The sequence below is a fragment of the Acanthochromis polyacanthus genome, chromosome 7 (assembly GCF_021347895.1).
Source record: "Acanthochromis polyacanthus isolate Apoly-LR-REF ecotype Palm Island chromosome 7, KAUST_Apoly_ChrSc, whole genome shotgun sequence".
In the NCBI taxonomy this organism is placed as follows: Eukaryota; Metazoa; Chordata; class Actinopteri; family Pomacentridae; genus Acanthochromis; species Acanthochromis polyacanthus.
This window is the reverse complement of record NC_067119.1, coordinates 37,400,306-37,418,728: the sequence shown is the minus strand read 5'-3', so window position 1 is coordinate 37,418,728 and position 18,423 is coordinate 37,400,306. Positions and strand designations below refer to the sequence as shown.

Here is an 18,423-nt window from a genome sequence, read left to right as displayed (position 1 = left end):
GGTTGCTTTTTGCAATTTTGAAAATGTTACTGACATTACAAAAAAAACCTGACTCGACAAACCAACACAATTGTTGCATTGTGTTGTAAATACAGATTATCAGTTTACTACGAGTTAAGTCATTGTATTCTCTTACAGTGGGTATGAACTTATTGACTCAACATTAAAAGACTAATAGAATTACATGTTTGGCTATCATCAAACTAACAAAATTGGGTTTAGATGTGCAATTGATTTCAAGCCAATACCATTTTATCAGGTAATTGTGATTATCACTATGTTCATAAAGTTTAAATACCATTAAAAATATGAAATTCAGTATATGTTCTGAGATATGTGCATTGGGAAAGAAAGGGGATCCCACGGCTAATGATTGTTAGCATGAAACATGTTGCAGAGAGAAAGAATTAGCAAATGGCTAATAGGAAGTGACCTGATAAAAAACTGGCATGGCAGTAGTAGGTGTGGCAAAGCTTTTGTAATGTAAGAAAACCCTGGTCAAAAATCCTTCCGAAGCTGTTGGGCCCAACTAAACCCCCGTTGGGTCTTCAAAGAAATGAAGTCTTGAGCTGAACTTGTATATACTACTATGAACATCAAAAAGGAGGAAGCAATGGTTGCTGAGGAAGAGGAAAAAAACATGAGAACTACCAGAAACAAAAGGGGTTAGGATATCACTGCATGCATGTCTAACATCAGCAGGTTGGAATCAGACCCCAACAGTCATTGTATTACAAAGACTATAATCAGGTGCAACCAAAGATTCCTCTGCCAAAGTCTTCTATCCTGAACTTTTAACAATACTCCCCTAAGAATAATGTGAAACAATCAGATTTCAGAACTATCGTTTATAGTTTCTCATCTTTACAATGTCAATTAATTCAAGAGAATACCCTGAAATTATTTTTGCTTCACTTTCCACTGTCAATGAAATCAAAAGGACAAAAACTTGTCAGTCTTTGACTGTAGCTGTACTTCTTACGGAGTCCAATTTTTGTCATATGTGTGTAAAAGTATAACAACAATCACCTCAGGGGAGCACTTTACAACAGGGGACCTCAGCATGGTGAACTGTTCACCAGTACACAAAAGGAGGATTTGTTTCCTGTGGGAAAAACATGTCCAATTTTCTCCAACTAAGGCCAAATCAAGATTTGAGAAAGGGTTGCAAAATTCATCTTTGCACAGTTAGTTCCAAAATGCAGGAAGGAATTAAGGAACAGATGTGCCTCCTACTTATTTATACATCTTGAGCAGGAATTGTCTTTTGGTCTTCTCATTTCATAAATATTATTTTGAGAAATGATTCTTCTCTTGATTATAGCTAATAAAATTAAATCAAACCCCTGGAACACAGGAAACAAAACAGAAACTCACCTGGGAAAAACTAAACTTAATACAAACACTGATCATGCTTTGTTTAAAGGATAGCACTTGAGAGGTAAGAGTTACAGAGCAAAAAGCATAAGAGCAATACTGCTGGCACTTGCCTCTGACTTTTTAAATTTTCCAAATTTACACTAGAAGTGATCTGCCCCACATAATGAGAAAGACTATCAATTGAGAAAACAACTAGATTGGTGTCGTTCATGACCAGTCAAAAGCTGGTTTTGTAAATGTAACATTTCAGAGAAAAAAAAATCCATTCTAGTGGTCTTAGTTTCTTACACAAAGATGGCATGAAAAAATATTTCTTGCAACTCCTACACTGTGCATAACAAACCGTGAAGGAAAACACCATAACTAAAGTTACCATAAAATGATGAGCTTGCAATGTGTTGATTGCCCTGTAATTTCTGAAATCCAGATGAATGATACATGAAGAGCAACTTGCCTGGATGATCCGATTTAAAGCCCAACAAACAATATTTGTGGAGTGCCAGCAGGACAGTGCTCTTCAGTGTGTCAACCAACATACTGAAACGGATTTCATACAGAGACAGCAAAAAGACAAGAAAAGAGATGCAATGGAAAAGGCTGTGATGGGTTTTCCCACCTCCATCCCTGCCATTTTCCTCTCTGATGACAGGTGAAGTCAGTGTGATCGTCACTTGCATCTTCGGCTCAGTACAGGATGTCAGAATGATGGCTGCTTCTTGGACAGATCCTTTGACTTCATATTTTTCAGGTGTTACCATCTGTAAAAAGTGGTGTAAATGCCAACATTATTTCAAAGTCTATTTGCACACAGCTAGTTGATAGTAACAGGTTATCAAGCATATATAGCAGTCATCTGTGGCAAATTACAGCTACAAACTTTAATTCTATGTGAAAAAATGGCCTTCTAATTGTAAGGACTACATTGAAGTGTAATGTGTACCTACACAACTTGGCCAAGAAAAGACATTTTGCCAGTAGTAAACACTCCCTTCTTGAGCAAAACTATAATTTATATAAAATATTTTGTTGGTAGTGTGCCATGAACTGAACATGGGTGCTTTTTAAGATTGCAGGTATTCAATAAATGTTGCCATGGATGAAATTATAGTAGTTGGACATTTGTAAAAACAGTACTGTTAGCTGCTTGGGGAGGTGCTCCACAATGCAGGTGAGGAGGCCCGTTGTGGGCCTCTCAGAGCAGAGCAGGACTAGGTTGACATTCTTGTCCCCACGAAGAAGCAAGCCTTTGGCCAAGACTCCAACCCGCATCACTCCCTTCAGGGCTCTGGAAAGTTGCACAAAGAAGATGCACAAAAAATATAAACAAAAGCAAAACAAGGAAAAACTTAAATGTCATATTAAAAAGTTAAATACATACAAATAACATTTGCTTACTTTTGATATCTATGTATATTATTACCTGGAACAAGAAATAGAATTAAACTTGTATGAAGAAAAGACATTTTGTTTCAACCCAGTGTTTTTACCAGTCAAACTGAAAAATGGTTATTGTTGTATGTTTGGAGGAAGGTGAAAAAAGATGAGTAAAGACGACCCACCATTTTCTTGTGTCGTTAATTACTCAGTGACAGTTACTTATATTTAACTTACTGCATTATCTATTCTACAATTACGTGTGGCAAATCAGTTCTAAACTTGTCTAATGGAACTCTTTCAGCACTGTTTGGTTGAAGGGTAATCACGCAAGTACACATAAAAATGTACGAATGCATTCAATCTAGACCAGTGGTTCTCAACTGGTCTGGCTCCAGGACCCATCATCACCATTCATGACAAGGAAAATTTTCAACTTCTCAAATTTATTGGATGAAATGATTGTGCAGTTTGAACCAGAGGTAGTAGAATAGAATATCACATGCCACACCTACTACTTCCATGCCATTCATGCTTTCGTTGTATCTGCTTTTTGCCATGCTCAACGTATGTAAATGTACTTAGCAGGTCTTGTTCTATGGTGTGAAATGGCGGGTGTCAACTCACATTACAGAGCATTATCGCCATCCACTGTTTAGGAGTATGAATGACACTCAATTTTTTTTCTTCACATTTTTTTCTCAGGCAAAGGCCCGCGACCCACTGAAACCGGGTCTGCAACCCACTTTTGGGTTGCGACCCACCAGTTGAGAAACACTGATCTAGACAAAGTATTTGGACAGTTGTACCTTCTTGGCTCCTCAGGTTCTGAGTCTTAACATATTCAATTGGAAATCAATTATTGCATTATGCAAGTGCAATTCTCAGTGTTATTCGGACATAAAGTCAAAAATGAAAGAACTGCGTGCGAGATATAGCCTTTAAGCACACTACACAAATTGGCCTGGGGCCAGAGTTGATTTGAAGGATGCCATTAGATGGAGGAGTGGTTTATCAATATGTGGAGTAAAGGGGTGATAATGCAAGTAGGAGAAGACTTAAGACTTGAAAGGATTGCAAAAAAAAAATTTAAGAAATACAAAACGCCGTTGATTTGCCATTTTGGCACGACAAAAGCAGGAGCGCACAGGAAAACTACAGCAGAAAAACAGAACAGCACAAGTCTGCAGATACAGAAAATTATTTGTATGGTGAGGTGAAAAGAAGGGCAGTAAGGGCCATTCATGCTTTTCATGTCAGTAGGTAATGACCAATGTGGATTCTGAAAATGGATCACATATGCCCACATGCTTCAGTTTATACTACAATAGGTCTACGCCTGTCTGTGCATAAGGTTTCATTGTCCCTCTTATCGAACACAGAAAAACATGGAGCAGTTTTTACCAGGTGCTTACAGATTGAAAGCATGAACAAATCAAAGGTCTTCCAAAGTCCTGCTACACCAAAGTCCTGACTGTTACAGCAGCTCCTTCGTCCTGTATTTTTCAATTTAGTGTGTTTTACTTTTCTCCACGCCAAACATTTCTACAATCGTTGGTGATTTAAGCATTTTTATTTTACTCTTAATTATCTTGGAGGAGTGGGAAGAGAGAATGCAGTGGAAAAGATTGTTGTTACTGTTACTCAGAGGAGTTCTCCATGCGGAGCAAGGGAGCCAGCTGGCTATTGTTTACTTCTGACAGAAGCTTCTTGATCTTGAGCTGAGCTCTCCAAAACTGCAGGAATGAGATATGATATTCTGGATGAATTACAATGGGAGAGATGTAGAGGAAAGCAAGCTTGAGTAAAAGGGAACAGGAGGAAGGGGGAAAGAGTTTGGAAAGATGCTCACAATTGGGGGACTTGCTCTGCTTGTGAATGACATATGGTGTTAGTTTGATGCCATACTATCCGTCATGGGAGTTCACTATGATCGTTGCCATTGTCGTTTACATTCCTTCTACTGCACATGCTGAAACTGCTTGTGACGTAGTTAATGCAACTATTGCGAGACTACAAGCCAAACACCCAGACTCACTCATTTTACTGTCCAGTGATTTCAACATCTCTCTCTCCCCAATACACTGTCCTCCTTCAAACACTTTGTGGATTGCCTGACAAGAGGAGATAAGATTCTTGATCTTTTGTATACCAATATGGGAAATGCATAGAAAGTCACTGCAGTGTCGCCTCTTGGAGGATCAGACCATAATTTGGTACACCTCTCTCCTTCATACACTCCTGTTGCTAAGAGACTACTTGTCACTACAAAGATGGTGAAACGTTGGTCCTGGGAAGCGTTACCATGGAAGAGACGTAGAGGGAAGCGAGCTGCAGTAAACAGCTTGAGACAGAGCTTGAGGTAGTCCTGCAGGGACGTTCACAAACTGATAATTAATAATCCACCCATTTCAGGTTAAAAGTGAACTGGACAGGTTAAAACAGGGCAAAGCAGCTGGCCCTGATGGTATCAGCTGTGTGACATTGTCACATACCTGTTCAACCTCAGCCTGACTCTGCAGAAGATCCCCACACAAAGGGAAACATGTCCAGATCCAAGTCCAGGTGGCCAGCGCTTTATTCTTTTTATGGCTGTGTGTTGGAGGGGAGGGCTCGCTCCAGGGACAGAAACCGGTTGAATAAGCTGATCAAGAAGGTGAGCTCCACAAATGGTTTTGAGGTAGGAAACTGAACTCCATTACAAACAATGCCTCTCACCCACAACACAACCTGGAGCTTAGGGAGAGTACCTTCAGCCACAGGCTCATCCCCCCTCAGTGCAGGTCTGAGCGCAGCAGGTAGTCCTTCCTACCAGCTGCAATAAGGCTTGTCAATTCAAAATAATCAACAATAATATTTTAACTTATGATTTATATGCTGTGCATACACTTTAACTTATATAGTTTTCTACAACTTATATATTGTGTATTTGGTCATACTGATGACTATTAGTGTTGGTGTTCTGTCGGGTTTGCGGGTTCTCTGCATGTTAAAATGTGACTGTAACAAAGTAATATCCTGTAAAGGATAAAAAAAAAGTATTATGCTATTCTCCTACATCAATAACAACTCTTAATGATGAACTATAAAGGTGATGGTGACAAAAAAAATTCTCATACAGCCATGTGAAGAGTCTACATCATCACAAGTCTTGGCTGCATGCAAACATTCATCAAGGGGTGGATGGACCCTTGCAGACGTCAGTGTAGGACGAAATTTACATCACGCATATTGGTGCAGAGCTTCACGACATGCAGAAAGCATGATTTAGCTTGAAGTCAGTGCTTTAAGAGTGCCAGGGTTCTCGCCAGCGCATTTCAGCGTAACGGGCCGTTACGCAGTCTTAACGGCCCGTTACGCTCAGTGTAAAAGATTACGCTGTGATTAGGGCCACTACGCCAGCCCATTTCAAAGATGACGCTGCTGTTGACGCTGAGAGTGTGTGGCTCCGGCATAAGAGTGGGAGAGAGAGCAGCGTGTGTGTGTGGGAGGGAGGGGGAGAGCGAGTGAGAGAGACGGGCAGTCGGTGCAGTCGGTAGAGGTGGAGAGGTGTGTTGGAGGTACTGTGCGGTTCAGTCACTGTTTATAGACAATAAAGGATGCAGTGTTCTTCGATGCGGCTGGGCTCCTGTGTCTTTGCCTCTACGGCTGCTGATGAAGTGAAGGGGGTTAACCCCGGGCTTCCTGACCACGGTCGGGGGTGAACAGGAAGGGTTAACACTGTGTTTAGGGCCGCTGCGCTGCTATTTTGACAGATAATGCCATGTGCGTTTGTTTTTATCAATTGGGTGCCTATCTAGGTTAATTTATGTCTCCCCACCTCAGCCGTACTTTCCTGTCGATTGACCCGTTCCCGTCTATTGCGCGCACGCATTCCTGCCTATTGCGCGCGTGCGTGCAGGAGGAGGAGCTGCCGTTACGCTGAAAAAAAATCCTGGCGAGAACCCTGAGTGCTCTCCGGGATGTAGGAGAACAGAGGATTAAGCACAAGACACAAACCCCTGGTATTACAGAACAACAGATAAAGTCAGACTGCAGTTCAGCAACAACAAAGAAAAGCATCGCAAAAGTAAACTGGTGACGTTGTGGAACTAAGAATCAAACTCTGTTAAAATGATGGAAAGAAGAACATGTGGATGTAACTCAGACTGCAAGGGATTAGTAGGGATAGGCAATACTGTTCAGGACTTAGTTTCATGTTAAGACAGGACAAAAAAAAAAAAGATTTTTCTATCCTCTATAAGAAGGGTTAACTACTCTCATGGAGATACCAAACCTGTCTTTAGATGGTTCTTTCTTCTCTTTGTCTTCATCCTTGCTTTTGTCCTGGCCTGTAATTATGTCAGAGACCAGTTTCAGGGCACGTTCTGTGATTGACACAATTTTCTGGATAGACTGGAGCTCATCTTCTGAAGGGTAGATGGTTGCATGCTTGGTCATGACATAGCGGTCATCTGAAGAATCAGGTCGACGTGGTGGCTGGAAGACACAAATGTTTTGACAAGGAACAGGGTTTAATGGTGCAAAAAGGATTTTTTTTCCCCAACACGCCATACAGTTGAGACGTTGCACATAAACTCAAAAATAAATCTGCAATTTTGCTGATATTAAGTCATCTAACAATTTAGACATACAGTCAAGTATTTTAGCCAACGCAGTGAGCAGACTTTGAATGTTCCTCTGTCCTTACAGCCACTATGTCACCATTCTTACATTAAAAGGTGGCCTGTTAATACATCTGTCTTCATTACATTCACCCCTCCTCTTGGAGCCATTACAATAGCAGCATTGTAGACTGTATTGTATGTATTCTTCTTTCATAGATGTATGGTGATATGCAATATACCAAACACATAAATTAAAAAAAAAAAGTCAAAGCCCTACCACGGGACCCTGTGGCTGCAGACCTGGCATGCCAGGCCGGACTCCCAGGAGACCAGGAGGCCCTTGTGGATATCCTCCATCTGGCATACGACGTCGCTCATCCCAGTGGTGCTGCTCCTCCTCCATGCGTCTCCAGTACATGTCTTCTTCATATCGCCTGAAAAAACAAATAACAGTGAGTCTCCAGAAAAATTTTACTTCACTTAGCGTGTTTTCATGCGTCTCGTTTACAGATGTTGGACAAACTGAGAATAAAACTTACTTTGAGAGTCTCATTAAGCTGTGGCTCCATCTTTGAGAAAAACTTAAGGGATTCTTGGCATAGATTTCAAAGTTTTAAGAATCACAAGTTCTGTCATTTGCATAATAGTACGTGACAAAGTTAAAAAGGTAATTCAAATTGCTTTAGATTATTGACAACATTTGGTCTCTCTTCCAAAAGGTTGCCTCAGTTCTGACTTACATGTGGTGTCTTAAGTGTTCAACCTCTAACTGTGTTTACATCTCAAAAGTCATTGAGATCACATATTGAAAATCTCTAGAACAAAGTACCAGTCTGGCAATATTCAAATGTCTTATGCCCCCGCATTAAAAATATCTTTAGTCTTTCAAATTAAAAAGAAAATGATTGTTCTAGCAATGCAGAAGAGGCAGCTGGGGGTCGCACTATCACCTGTCAATGTGTTGTGGTGGCCAAGAAAACACATGTAAGCCCTTTAGAAGTTTCCGTAACAGGATCCCATATTCATGGAGTTCACTTCACAATTACAGAAACTAAAAGGTAAAGAAAAATCTTCAGTGATAATTTTAAAGGATTGTGAAATTCATGTCTGAAACGTAAACAATTTCTGTTATTTTGTATCTGATGAGACTTAAATGACATGGATAGGCTGAATAGTCAGGACCAATAGCATTGTACTAAAAACTGGAATTCAGGTGAGTAAATGTCTGTTACATCAAAGCCAAACAAGTCTACACACTGTTGTTTAAGCCAATCAGCTCCAAGCGAGTCCCTGTATTCACGGTATCAGAGTTTTAAATCTCGTGTCTGTGGCGAGGTTCCCACACTCATGCACAAGTCACAATGTGTTTTACATGAATCAGCAATGATTGGTTAACCAGCATCTAAGAGAGGGGCTACGGCACCAACAGAGGCAGAGTAGACTACAGCTACTTAGGAGTACGGTGGATCACAAGGTGGAGGAATGTGGTAAACTTCATAGAAAAGTTTCTGATGTTCCAGATGTAAAAAAAAAAAAAAAAAACTGATCAGAGAAAGGATTACACTCGAAAAAAGGAGGTGGTCAGCAGCAAGATGCACGCGCACACACAACAAGCTAGTTAACAGTATTTGTGCAAATACTGTCACTGCCAGAGGAAGGAGGAAAAAAAAAAGGTATGCACTGCGGGTTTAATGCTACATTGGTGCTTCAAGAAGCACCACCAAAGTACTTGTCTAAGGACACGCCAAACGGCTATATACAATGCAGCAAAAAGTATTTGCCTACAGGCATCTTCTTTTTTTAAATCGGTCACACTTAACCCTTTGTTGTGCAGTGTGGGCCAGGAGATAGCCATTCTCCTTTGGATTTGGGTCACTTCGACCCATTTTGTGCATCAAAGGTTTAAATGTTTCAGACCATCAAACTAATTTTAATATTAGACAGAGATGACCCAAGAAAACAGAAAATGCCATTTTTAAATTACTTCATTTATTGAAGGAAAAATGCTGGCCAGGCCCACCTTACCCTTCATGAAAAGGTTCTTAGTTACCAATCTACTAAATGACCAAATTAATTTGGTAGTTGGGCTCAATTTTACCAACCACATCCATGTATGATTAGTGCAAGACTCTTTGAATAAAAAACCCCACTTTAATAGAAGCTGCCTGGCATTCTGAAGTAGCTAAAGAGTCTCAAAAAGCAGCACATGATGCCACATTCTAAAGCAGGGATGGGGAACGTCCAGCCTCCGGGTCGTATACGGCCCGCGAGACCATTTCAAATGGCCCGCAATGCAATACAATTTTTATATTTTATATCTTCATTTATGCATATATGAATAAATAAAAAATTATGGGCGGAAAAATTGCCAGGCATTAGTTTTCTGAGAAAAAACAGACGTGTCTGAGTCAACGTCAGTGAATACAACATGCGATGTACGTGTCATTGCATTGGGCCGGAGTGATTGACACAAGACAAGTGATGCATCATGGCGACTGTCAAGAAAAGGAAGGTGGATGCAGAGTGCCGCGTATTCCTAGCCTAGCCGCGCTAGACCCCATGTTCTGAAGGCACAGGGGTCTAGGCACGCTCGACAGGGAGGGAGGCGGGCTAAAAGGTTGTCTATCAAATCCCTCTGCAGCAATTGGGTAGGTATACAACCAAACAACGCAATGAATAGGCTGACATAGTTCCTAGAGCACTGGTGGATTGTGGCTAAGTCCCATTAGCTTCCCAACCAGCGGAGCCAACTGGTATATTAAGGATTTGCCATATCCCGTCGGCATAAGTCCAAATACGTCTTTCTTCTCAATGAAACACTTAAGTGCCGTCCTTTGTTTATCTTTCAAGTTGAATTTTAGCTTCAAATCTTTAAGGGCTGTGGCCAAAGCCGAGTCGAAAGATAACCGTTTATTGTGTGCCGGTTGTTTCTGTCAGAATCGTCGCGCCTCTGTCGTCACTTCGTTACGCCCGCCTTCTGACTCTACACTTCATGGTGATTCATCTGGCCAGTTTTAGGAGCATCCAACCTCGAGCCTTATGGAGGGTAACTAGACCCACCCTGGCAGAGAATTAAATTTGTTGCCGTGGGTTGTCTAGCGCGGCTAGGCTAGTGTATTCCAGGAAAAATGGACAAATTACTTTTTCTTTGTTGAAGTGAAAGGCAAGCCAGTGTGCCTTGTGTGTGGCGAGGCGCTGGCGGTGATGCAAAAGGCAAATGTCGAGCACCATTACAGCTCGAAACATGCTAAACTCCAGGAGTTGAGAGGACAAATGCGTTTGGATAAAATTAACACTCTTCGTCGGAGTTTGGATGCGCAACAAGCAGCTTTCACACAACCACAGACTGACAGAGCGAATATTACGCGTGCAAGTTTTGTGGTGAGTGAATAAATAGCCAAGAAGCTGAAACCTCATGCTGAAGGAGAGTTCGTGAAGGAGTGCCTGGTAGCCACCGCGGAGCTTCTCGCGCCCGACAAAGTTAAATTATTTAAAAGCGTCAGTTTGTCTCGAAGAACTGTTTCAGACAGGATTACTGATATGGCGCAAGATATTGAAAAAACATAGAACACTGCAAGAGACTGAGTATTTTTCTCTGGCTTGTGATGAGACAACAGACATCACAAACACAGCGCAGCTTGCCATTTTTGTGTGTGGGATTACGACCGAGTTTGAAACGAAGGAGGAGTTGCTGTCTTTGCAAGCCATGCATGGCACTACTAAAGGTGAGGATTTGTTCAATCAAGTTATTGTGGCCATGAACAATTTTGAACTGCCATTTGAGAAGTTGAGCGGCATCGCCACTGACGTAGCTCTCGCAATGGTTGGCGCGCAAAAAGGATTGACTGCATTAGTCAAAAAAGAAATGAGCTGTCTGAGTCTGGATCCAAGTGATTTAGTTGTATGCCACTGTATCATACATCAAGAGCGTTTATGAGCACATTCCCTGAAGCTTACCCATGTGATGAAAACAGTTGTGTCCACCGTAAACTTCATTAAAAGCAGAGGGCTGAACAACCGTCAGTTCATGGAGCTACTCAGCGAGCTTGAGTCAGAGTATGGTGATCTGGTGTATCATTGTGAAGTGCGATGGAGTCGTGCAAATATGCTGGCGCGGTTTTATACACTGCGGGAAGAAGTCAGACGCTTCATGGAGATGAAGGGGAAACCTGTCGTGGAGCTCAGTGATGGCAAGTTCCTCTGTGATCTGGCCTTCATGGTGGACATCAGCAAGCACCTGTCAGAGCTAAACATGAAGCTGCAAGGTCCCAATCAGCTCATCAGCTCTCTGCTTTCAAATGTGAAATCATTTGAAGTGAAGTTAAGGCTGTGGCAAGGACAACTGGAAAGGGGAAACCCTGTGCACTTTCCCACCCTACAAGAACAAAAGCCTGATGTTACAACTGAATATGCTGGTGAGTGTGCAAAACTCATCCAGGCATTTGACGAAAGGTTTCATGATGTGAAAAATATACAAAAGGAACTCGACATGTTTGAGACACCATTTAATGTGCAACCATCTGATGTGCCAGACAACCTCCAAACGGAAATAATTGAGCTGCAAAACAACAACGAGCTCAAAGCCAAGTACAACAACCTCTCTCTGCTGGACTTTTACAAACTGTATGTGCGTGCTGAGGATTTTCCAATCCTGAGGAGACATGCCCTGAAGTTTGCATCTCTGTTTGGGACAACGTACTGCTGTGAACAGTTCTTTTCAAAACTGACTCTTGCAAAGACTCGCCTCCGCTCAAGACTGACTGACTCAAACTTGGAAAACCAGCTTCGAATAGCATCATCATCACTGCCAGCTGACATCAGACGCCTCGCTAAAGAAAAACAGTTCCAGCCATCGCATTAGGTGAGTCTACAAATGCAGCAATCATGAGGCTTAGTAACACAGCAGTTATAGACTTTCTTCGTCTTTTTTTCCAATCACTTATGTGTTCATAATAGTATGGCCCTTGGAGGATTTTATAAAAATTGAAATGGCCCTTGATATGAAAAAGGTTCCCCACCCCTGTTCTAAAGAGATTCAAGAACAGATGCGAAACAAAGTCATTGACATCTACCAGTCTGGAAAGGGTTACAAAGCCATTGCTAAGGCTCTGGGACTCCAGCAAACCACAGAGAGAGCCCTTATCTACAAGTAAAGGAAACATGGAACAGAGGTGAACCTTCCCAGGAATGGCCGGCCTATCAACATTTCTCCAACAGTGTGTCATCATCTCATCCAGCAGGCCTTACTTGCCTCAGTGAAGGTCAGTGTACATGATTCGACAGCAAGAAAGACGCTGGCAAAATTGGAATCCATGGGAGAGTTGCAAGGCACAAACCCCTACTGACCAAAAAAAACAAAGGTTTGTCTGATTTTTAAAAAAAAATTATCTGGATGAGCCCCAAGAGTTTTGGAATAACATCCTGTGGAGTGACAAGTCAAAGGTGGAACTTTTTGGAAGATGGGTCCAGTACATCTGGTGTAGAGCTAATACTGTATTCAACAAGAAGAACATGATACCAACAGTAAAATACGGTGGTGCTAGCGTGATAGTTTACGGCTGCTTTGCTTTCACTGGACCTGGACAATTTATCATAATTGATGGAGCCATGAATTCTGCTCTCCATCAGAAAATCCTCCTGGAGAATATCCACCCATCAGTTCATGACCTAAAGCTCAAGCACAAATGGATTATGCAGCATGATAATGATCCAAAGCACATAATCAAGTCCATCTCTGAATGGTCCAAAAAGAACAAAATGAAGGTTTTAGAGTTGCCAAGTCAAAGTCTAGACTTCAATCCAGTAGAGATACAGTGCCTTCAAAAGGGCAGGTCATGCTTGAAAACCATCTCATTTGGCAGAATTTAAGCCATTCTGCAAAGAAGCATGGGACAAAAGCCTTCCATGGCGGTGTAAAAGACTAAGCATGAGCTGTGGCAAACATTTAACTGCAGTTGTTGTTGCTAAGGGTGGATCAACCAATTATTAGGCTTAAGGGGCAAATATTTTTCCACAGGGCTAATATAGGTTTTCAATTAGGTTTTCATTTAAAAACTGCACCGTTTTGTAGGTTCTCTCTGTCTAATATCAAATAAATATAATTATTTAATAGTGACAAATGCAAAAACAGGAAACATCAGGAAGGGGGAAAATATTTTTTCACAAAACTGTATAAAAGACTGTTCATTAGCTTTTAAGAAAGTGAAACGCTAGTTCCAGTTTGATTTGAATGGACATGGACTCTTCCCTTCAAAACATATCCACTTCTGAGACAGCATTTATAGCTGGTGTGAATAAATGCTTCCTTTCTCTTTATCCACTAATAAAAAAAAAAAAAAAAAAAAAAAGACCACAGTCATACCTCATTTCCATTCTCCAGCGCTCCTCCTCCTCCCTTCTTCTCCAATACTCCTCTTTCTGCATCTGCTTTCTCATTTTCTCTTCCTGAATCTTTCTGGCTCGAATACTTGGCTTGACTTCTACCTGCAGATCTGGGTTCACCTTCTTCTACAACACAAAACATGTAAAAACGAATTTCAGAGGAATGCAATATACAACGTACAAATTACGTACACTGAACTTCAAAGTCCCAATGTGGACCAAAAACAGTTTTTTTTTTTTTATTGATACCTGATCTCACACAGGCAAATATCCATGAATACACTGTCAGTATGACAGGCTCTATAGCTATCAGGCATCGCAGATTCATCCCTAGAAAAAACGCAACTGCAGATGAACATGGTGCCCACTTTGAGACGCTTAAAGCATACAAGCTCTTTATGTCACTGATAAATGTATGGCCCCAATACCATTTTATGTTCCTCTAACTTCAGAATGGTTAGCGGCCAAAAATGTTTTTTCCTTTATATTTCTTCTTTGTGTCTATACCAACAATGTAAGTGTGTCTGATGACTTCCTGCAAACAGGTTAGTTAAGACAACGTTCCTGTCATCATAACAATGAATTATTTTGCAGTAATGTGTAATATACTGTAGAGCCAGATATGTTTCACACTTGGAACTTCTTTTCCTGCTCTTAGACTACTGCTAGAGCGCCCATGCGGGTGATTCCAGGTGAAATGACCAGATATTCCTTGGGGGTGTTGCTGCACCATTTTCAAATTAGTCCTAAATTTGCATGCCATTAGATAGTCACAAAAGTACTTTCTATGCAAAATTGTAGGCCTGTAGCTCAAATAGTTTGAGTTGTAGGGGTCTGAAATTTTCAGAATTTGGGCTATAAAAAGCCTTGCCAGGTTTTTTTTTTGCATCTTTAACTGGTTAATTCTCAGTCTCTAGACATACCAGAGAGCTGTGAGTTGGTAAACAAGGCCTCTGCATGTAGCTAGTGCCCCACAAACATCCCCAGGTGTTTCCCTACACTCTGCAGGCCATGGGGGCTTGCTAAAAATGCTAAAAATTAAGAAAAACCTACTCGCGAGTGGGGTTTGGGACCTTAAAAGTACTAGAAATACTGCACAGAAGTGTTCTAACACCCCTGGGTTCCATTCTACACAAACTTGTGTGATAACTTAGCAAACTGGAGCTTTCTAGGTACCTCAGTTTGGAAAATATGAGCTCCCAAAGTTGGACGAGATTTTTAATTGGCCATTTTTGGTGGTAAAAATCTCAGTGTGGGACAGGTACCAGAGACCCCAAATTTTTCTACAAGACAGTTCCATCTGTCTTGTATCACTGTACAAAAAAGCAGCAAGGTTATATTTGTAGTTACTGAGATATTCTTACTCAAAATGGCATGGGTGATGTCAAAATCGTTTTTTTTGCTTTTCAGGGATACAAGTATTAGTAGTCATTCCAATGGTAGTATTATGTATGTTTTGTTCTTTTTGAAATGTTAGTTGTTAAAGGTGACTGCCTTCAAAAAGTGTAATGCCCTTTTTGTGTCACAAGGTCTAGTTTAGAGCCATACCTGTAGATATCATGACATGTTGACACCATTTGCAATGCATACATGTAATTATAACATACACATACAAATTATATACTAACTTGAATGTTAGTACAGTATTACTGTAGTACTACTGTAGTACTACTGTAATACAACTGTAATACAACTAATACTACTGTAATGAGTATTACAGTAGTATTGCAGTATTACTACAGTAATGAGTATTACAGTAGTATTATATGACCTACTGATCAAAAAGAACAGTAGGTTTATACTGTAAAGTAGTATTATACTGTATATATTGTTGCAAGACATGTCAGCTCCAAACCTTGTACTGCAGACGATGCCTACGACCTTTCAGATGCATTTCTTTTGCATTTGGATCATTGAAACTACATTCACAAAGCTTGCAATGAAAGCGGATGACTTTGCCTTCATCATTTCGGACCTAGAAAAGAGATAATTATATATTACACTCAACATCTAAATGCATTTCTAACTCGTAGATGTAAGCGCAGACATAAGTCTATCAAAATTTACTTCTTCAACATAGTCATGACCGACTGGCTGGACGTCATTCTGCAGTGCAGCCAGAGTTGATGCAGACAGAGTGTCTGGAACTTCAGTCTTGGAGTCATGAGAACCTGAAGAGGGCGTTGCAGGCTTAGAAACCTCCACTTTGACCTCTGATCTGGCCTCTTCCGCCTTAACCGTTGTCTGCAATTTATTTCCACCTGCATTTGAAAAATTATATTGTTTAATAAAAGTAATATATACAAAGTTTAGCTGGCTAAAGGAGAAAAAAATCCTTTTGAGGTTGTAATCACAAGAAAAGTCTGCTAGTTGACCCTTTTCGGAATTTACCTCCACGATTCAGAGCTCAATACAGTGACACGGCACAGACAATAATACAGCTGGTGACTGACAAAAGTGTTGCTAATTTTGATGTGCCTGGAGTTTTGCTTCACACAAATTGCAGAAAGATTATGTCACGCTGCTTGTATATTCCTCACCACAGTATGCAGAACTGCTCTGCTGACAAAATAACATAGAATGTCCATACCTCTTTGAATTGAATGATTTATTTACTGAAATGTACCTTCCTTTTAAATCTTCAAAGCAGGAGTATAGTACTTCTGAAAAACTAATGGTTGAAATATTTCATTACTTAATTTCATAAATTAAATCATTTGAGAAAGTAAAGAATGCTTACTAACCAACAAAATTGATCTTGGGGGTGTTGACTTTCTTCCCAACAGAGGCAGAGTTAGCAACACAGAGGCTGTTGGCTAACGGGTTCTTGACACCTGCCACACCACTGCTGACCATGGTGACAGGTTTAAGGTAGGGTGGGCTGGAGCTGGTGGCAGAGGAGGAGGCTGCAGCTACACACAGAGAGCTGGTGGTGCTGGAACTGCTCAAGGTAGCTGTGGTGGTCTTAGTGAGGGCAGCTGTTGTGGAGGATGATGTCTGAGTGACCATACTAGGCTCAGTAGAGGGAATAGGCTTACCAAGCTTTGTATGAAGCTTCACAACCTTAAGAGAATTTAAAGTGCAGAGAGAACATTCTTAGTAGATCTGAGGTTTCCATCTGCAAAACACAGCCTACTGATTTCGAACAATTTCACTCCTTACTGTCCATGGGTATGAATGTAAAGACTAAATGCTGTCGGACTTAATTATTTTACTACTATGAAATTTTTACCATCAAACAGATGCACTTAAAAACAGCAACAAGTGCATAGACAAAAAGTCAATGTTTCATGCACAATTTGAACTAAAGATCAATCATGGTTTACTGCAACTAAAACTGAAAGAGACTGAGCCAAATCATACGACTATCGGGTTCTTCCTGTTATCCAGTAAGAGCGTAACACCACGGCCAGTCTTGAACAAATCAATGGTAGAAATCTAATGACCATTTCATATCCATACCTTCTGGTGCTTTGCTCCACGAATATGGGCAGCGTAGGCATCGGCGCCAGTGCATGAAACATCACAAAGTTCACAACGGAGCTGGTTTTGAGCATTGCGGGCTAATACCCCTCCACCACTACCGCTGCAGCTGCTGCTCTGGGATACCTTCAGTGCTGCTTCCTTCTTCTTATGCTTCTGGCCTTCAAGATGCTCTTTGTAAGTCTGATGCAATCAATATTTAAAGAGAAAACATTAATTCGTCAAATTATTGGCAAGTATTTATTTGAGATATTATACATTTTGTTATTATGTCATGTTTAGACTACAATCTGATATATAAACAGTAATTCATTTGTAATTTAATAATTATGAATTAAAGTTATTCTCTGCACAGAAATGCTGAGAACACAAAAAGATAGTTATGCTTTAAACCACATATGCTTTACAGAATTTGGCACCTCCCAAACAACAAAAAAACACCCCTGGTGGGGCAGCACAGTCTGCTGGTACTGGTTGCAATTTTGACCTGGGGTCTTTATATGTGGACTATGCATGTTCTCCCTGTGCCTGGCTTCAAAGTATAGTAAGTGGTGTCTGGCCATTGCACATACTAGACAAATGCCACTAGGCACCATCTCTAATATTTCTGGCAGAAACCCTGTGGGTGTGATTAACGCTTAGCACTTCTGACAAAATTGTGTCGTTATGGGGTATTCTAAACTCACCTGTGGGCCGGCACAGCTGATCTTACAGACATCACAATAGTGGATCTGAGGGGGTTTGGGCGGCTGCTTTGGTCGCAGCTGCTTACTCTGAAAGGGGGGCTTTTTGGTGAAAGTGTTCCCTGTCCATGCTGCTGTTGCTGCAACAGCTGCTACTGCCTGTTTCTGCTGCTGCTGTTGCTGCTGCTGGTAGTAGCTGGAAGCTGCTGAGTAAACTGCTGCTTCATAACCAGAGTATGAGGTTCCTGAAAAAGATTAGCCAAATGTCAATTTGAAAAAGACATTAATCTGTAATTTTTAAGTCTTTTTACTAGGTTTCTGAAGAAAAAAAGTAAAGGTTTTCATGCATAATGTCAACCATGTTCAATATATGACTTTAAAATGGTGGCATATTAACATTTGATAAAATACAAATTAACAGTAAACACTAAGGCGACCATAATAAATGCCAGTTTTGCTGGCATCTAATCATAAATCTATCCACCAGATAAAAACACAGAGTCAGAGCATCACCA

General features: G+C 40.8%; 1 protein-coding gene across 2 annotated transcripts in view; it reads right to left on the bottom strand.

Moving 5' to 3' along the window:
* Positions 1-18,423, bottom strand: part of zfr (zinc finger RNA binding protein) — a 39,810-nt gene that overhangs the window by 9,065 nt on the left and 12,322 nt on the right. For both annotated transcript variants that reach the window (XR_007943091.1, XM_051950656.1), the window contains exons 6-15: positions 17,912-18,153; positions 17,205-17,408; positions 16,487-16,805; positions 15,810-16,003; positions 15,598-15,717; positions 13,723-13,868; positions 7,639-7,795; positions 7,031-7,233; positions 2,515-2,665; positions 1,997-2,138 (exon numbers count right to left, since the gene is read on the bottom strand). Coding sequence is in view for 1 of the 2 variants with exons in the window: in XM_051950656.1 (XP_051806616.1) it covers positions 1,997-2,138; positions 2,515-2,665; positions 7,031-7,233; positions 7,639-7,795; positions 13,723-13,868; positions 15,598-15,717; positions 15,810-16,003; positions 16,487-16,805; positions 17,205-17,408; positions 17,912-18,153 (1,878 nt within the window). In the remaining variant the exon portion in view is untranslated. The remainder of the gene's footprint in view (positions 1-1,996; positions 2,139-2,514; positions 2,666-7,030; positions 7,234-7,638; positions 7,796-13,722; positions 13,869-15,597; positions 15,718-15,809; positions 16,004-16,486; positions 16,806-17,204; positions 17,409-17,911; positions 18,154-18,423) is intronic.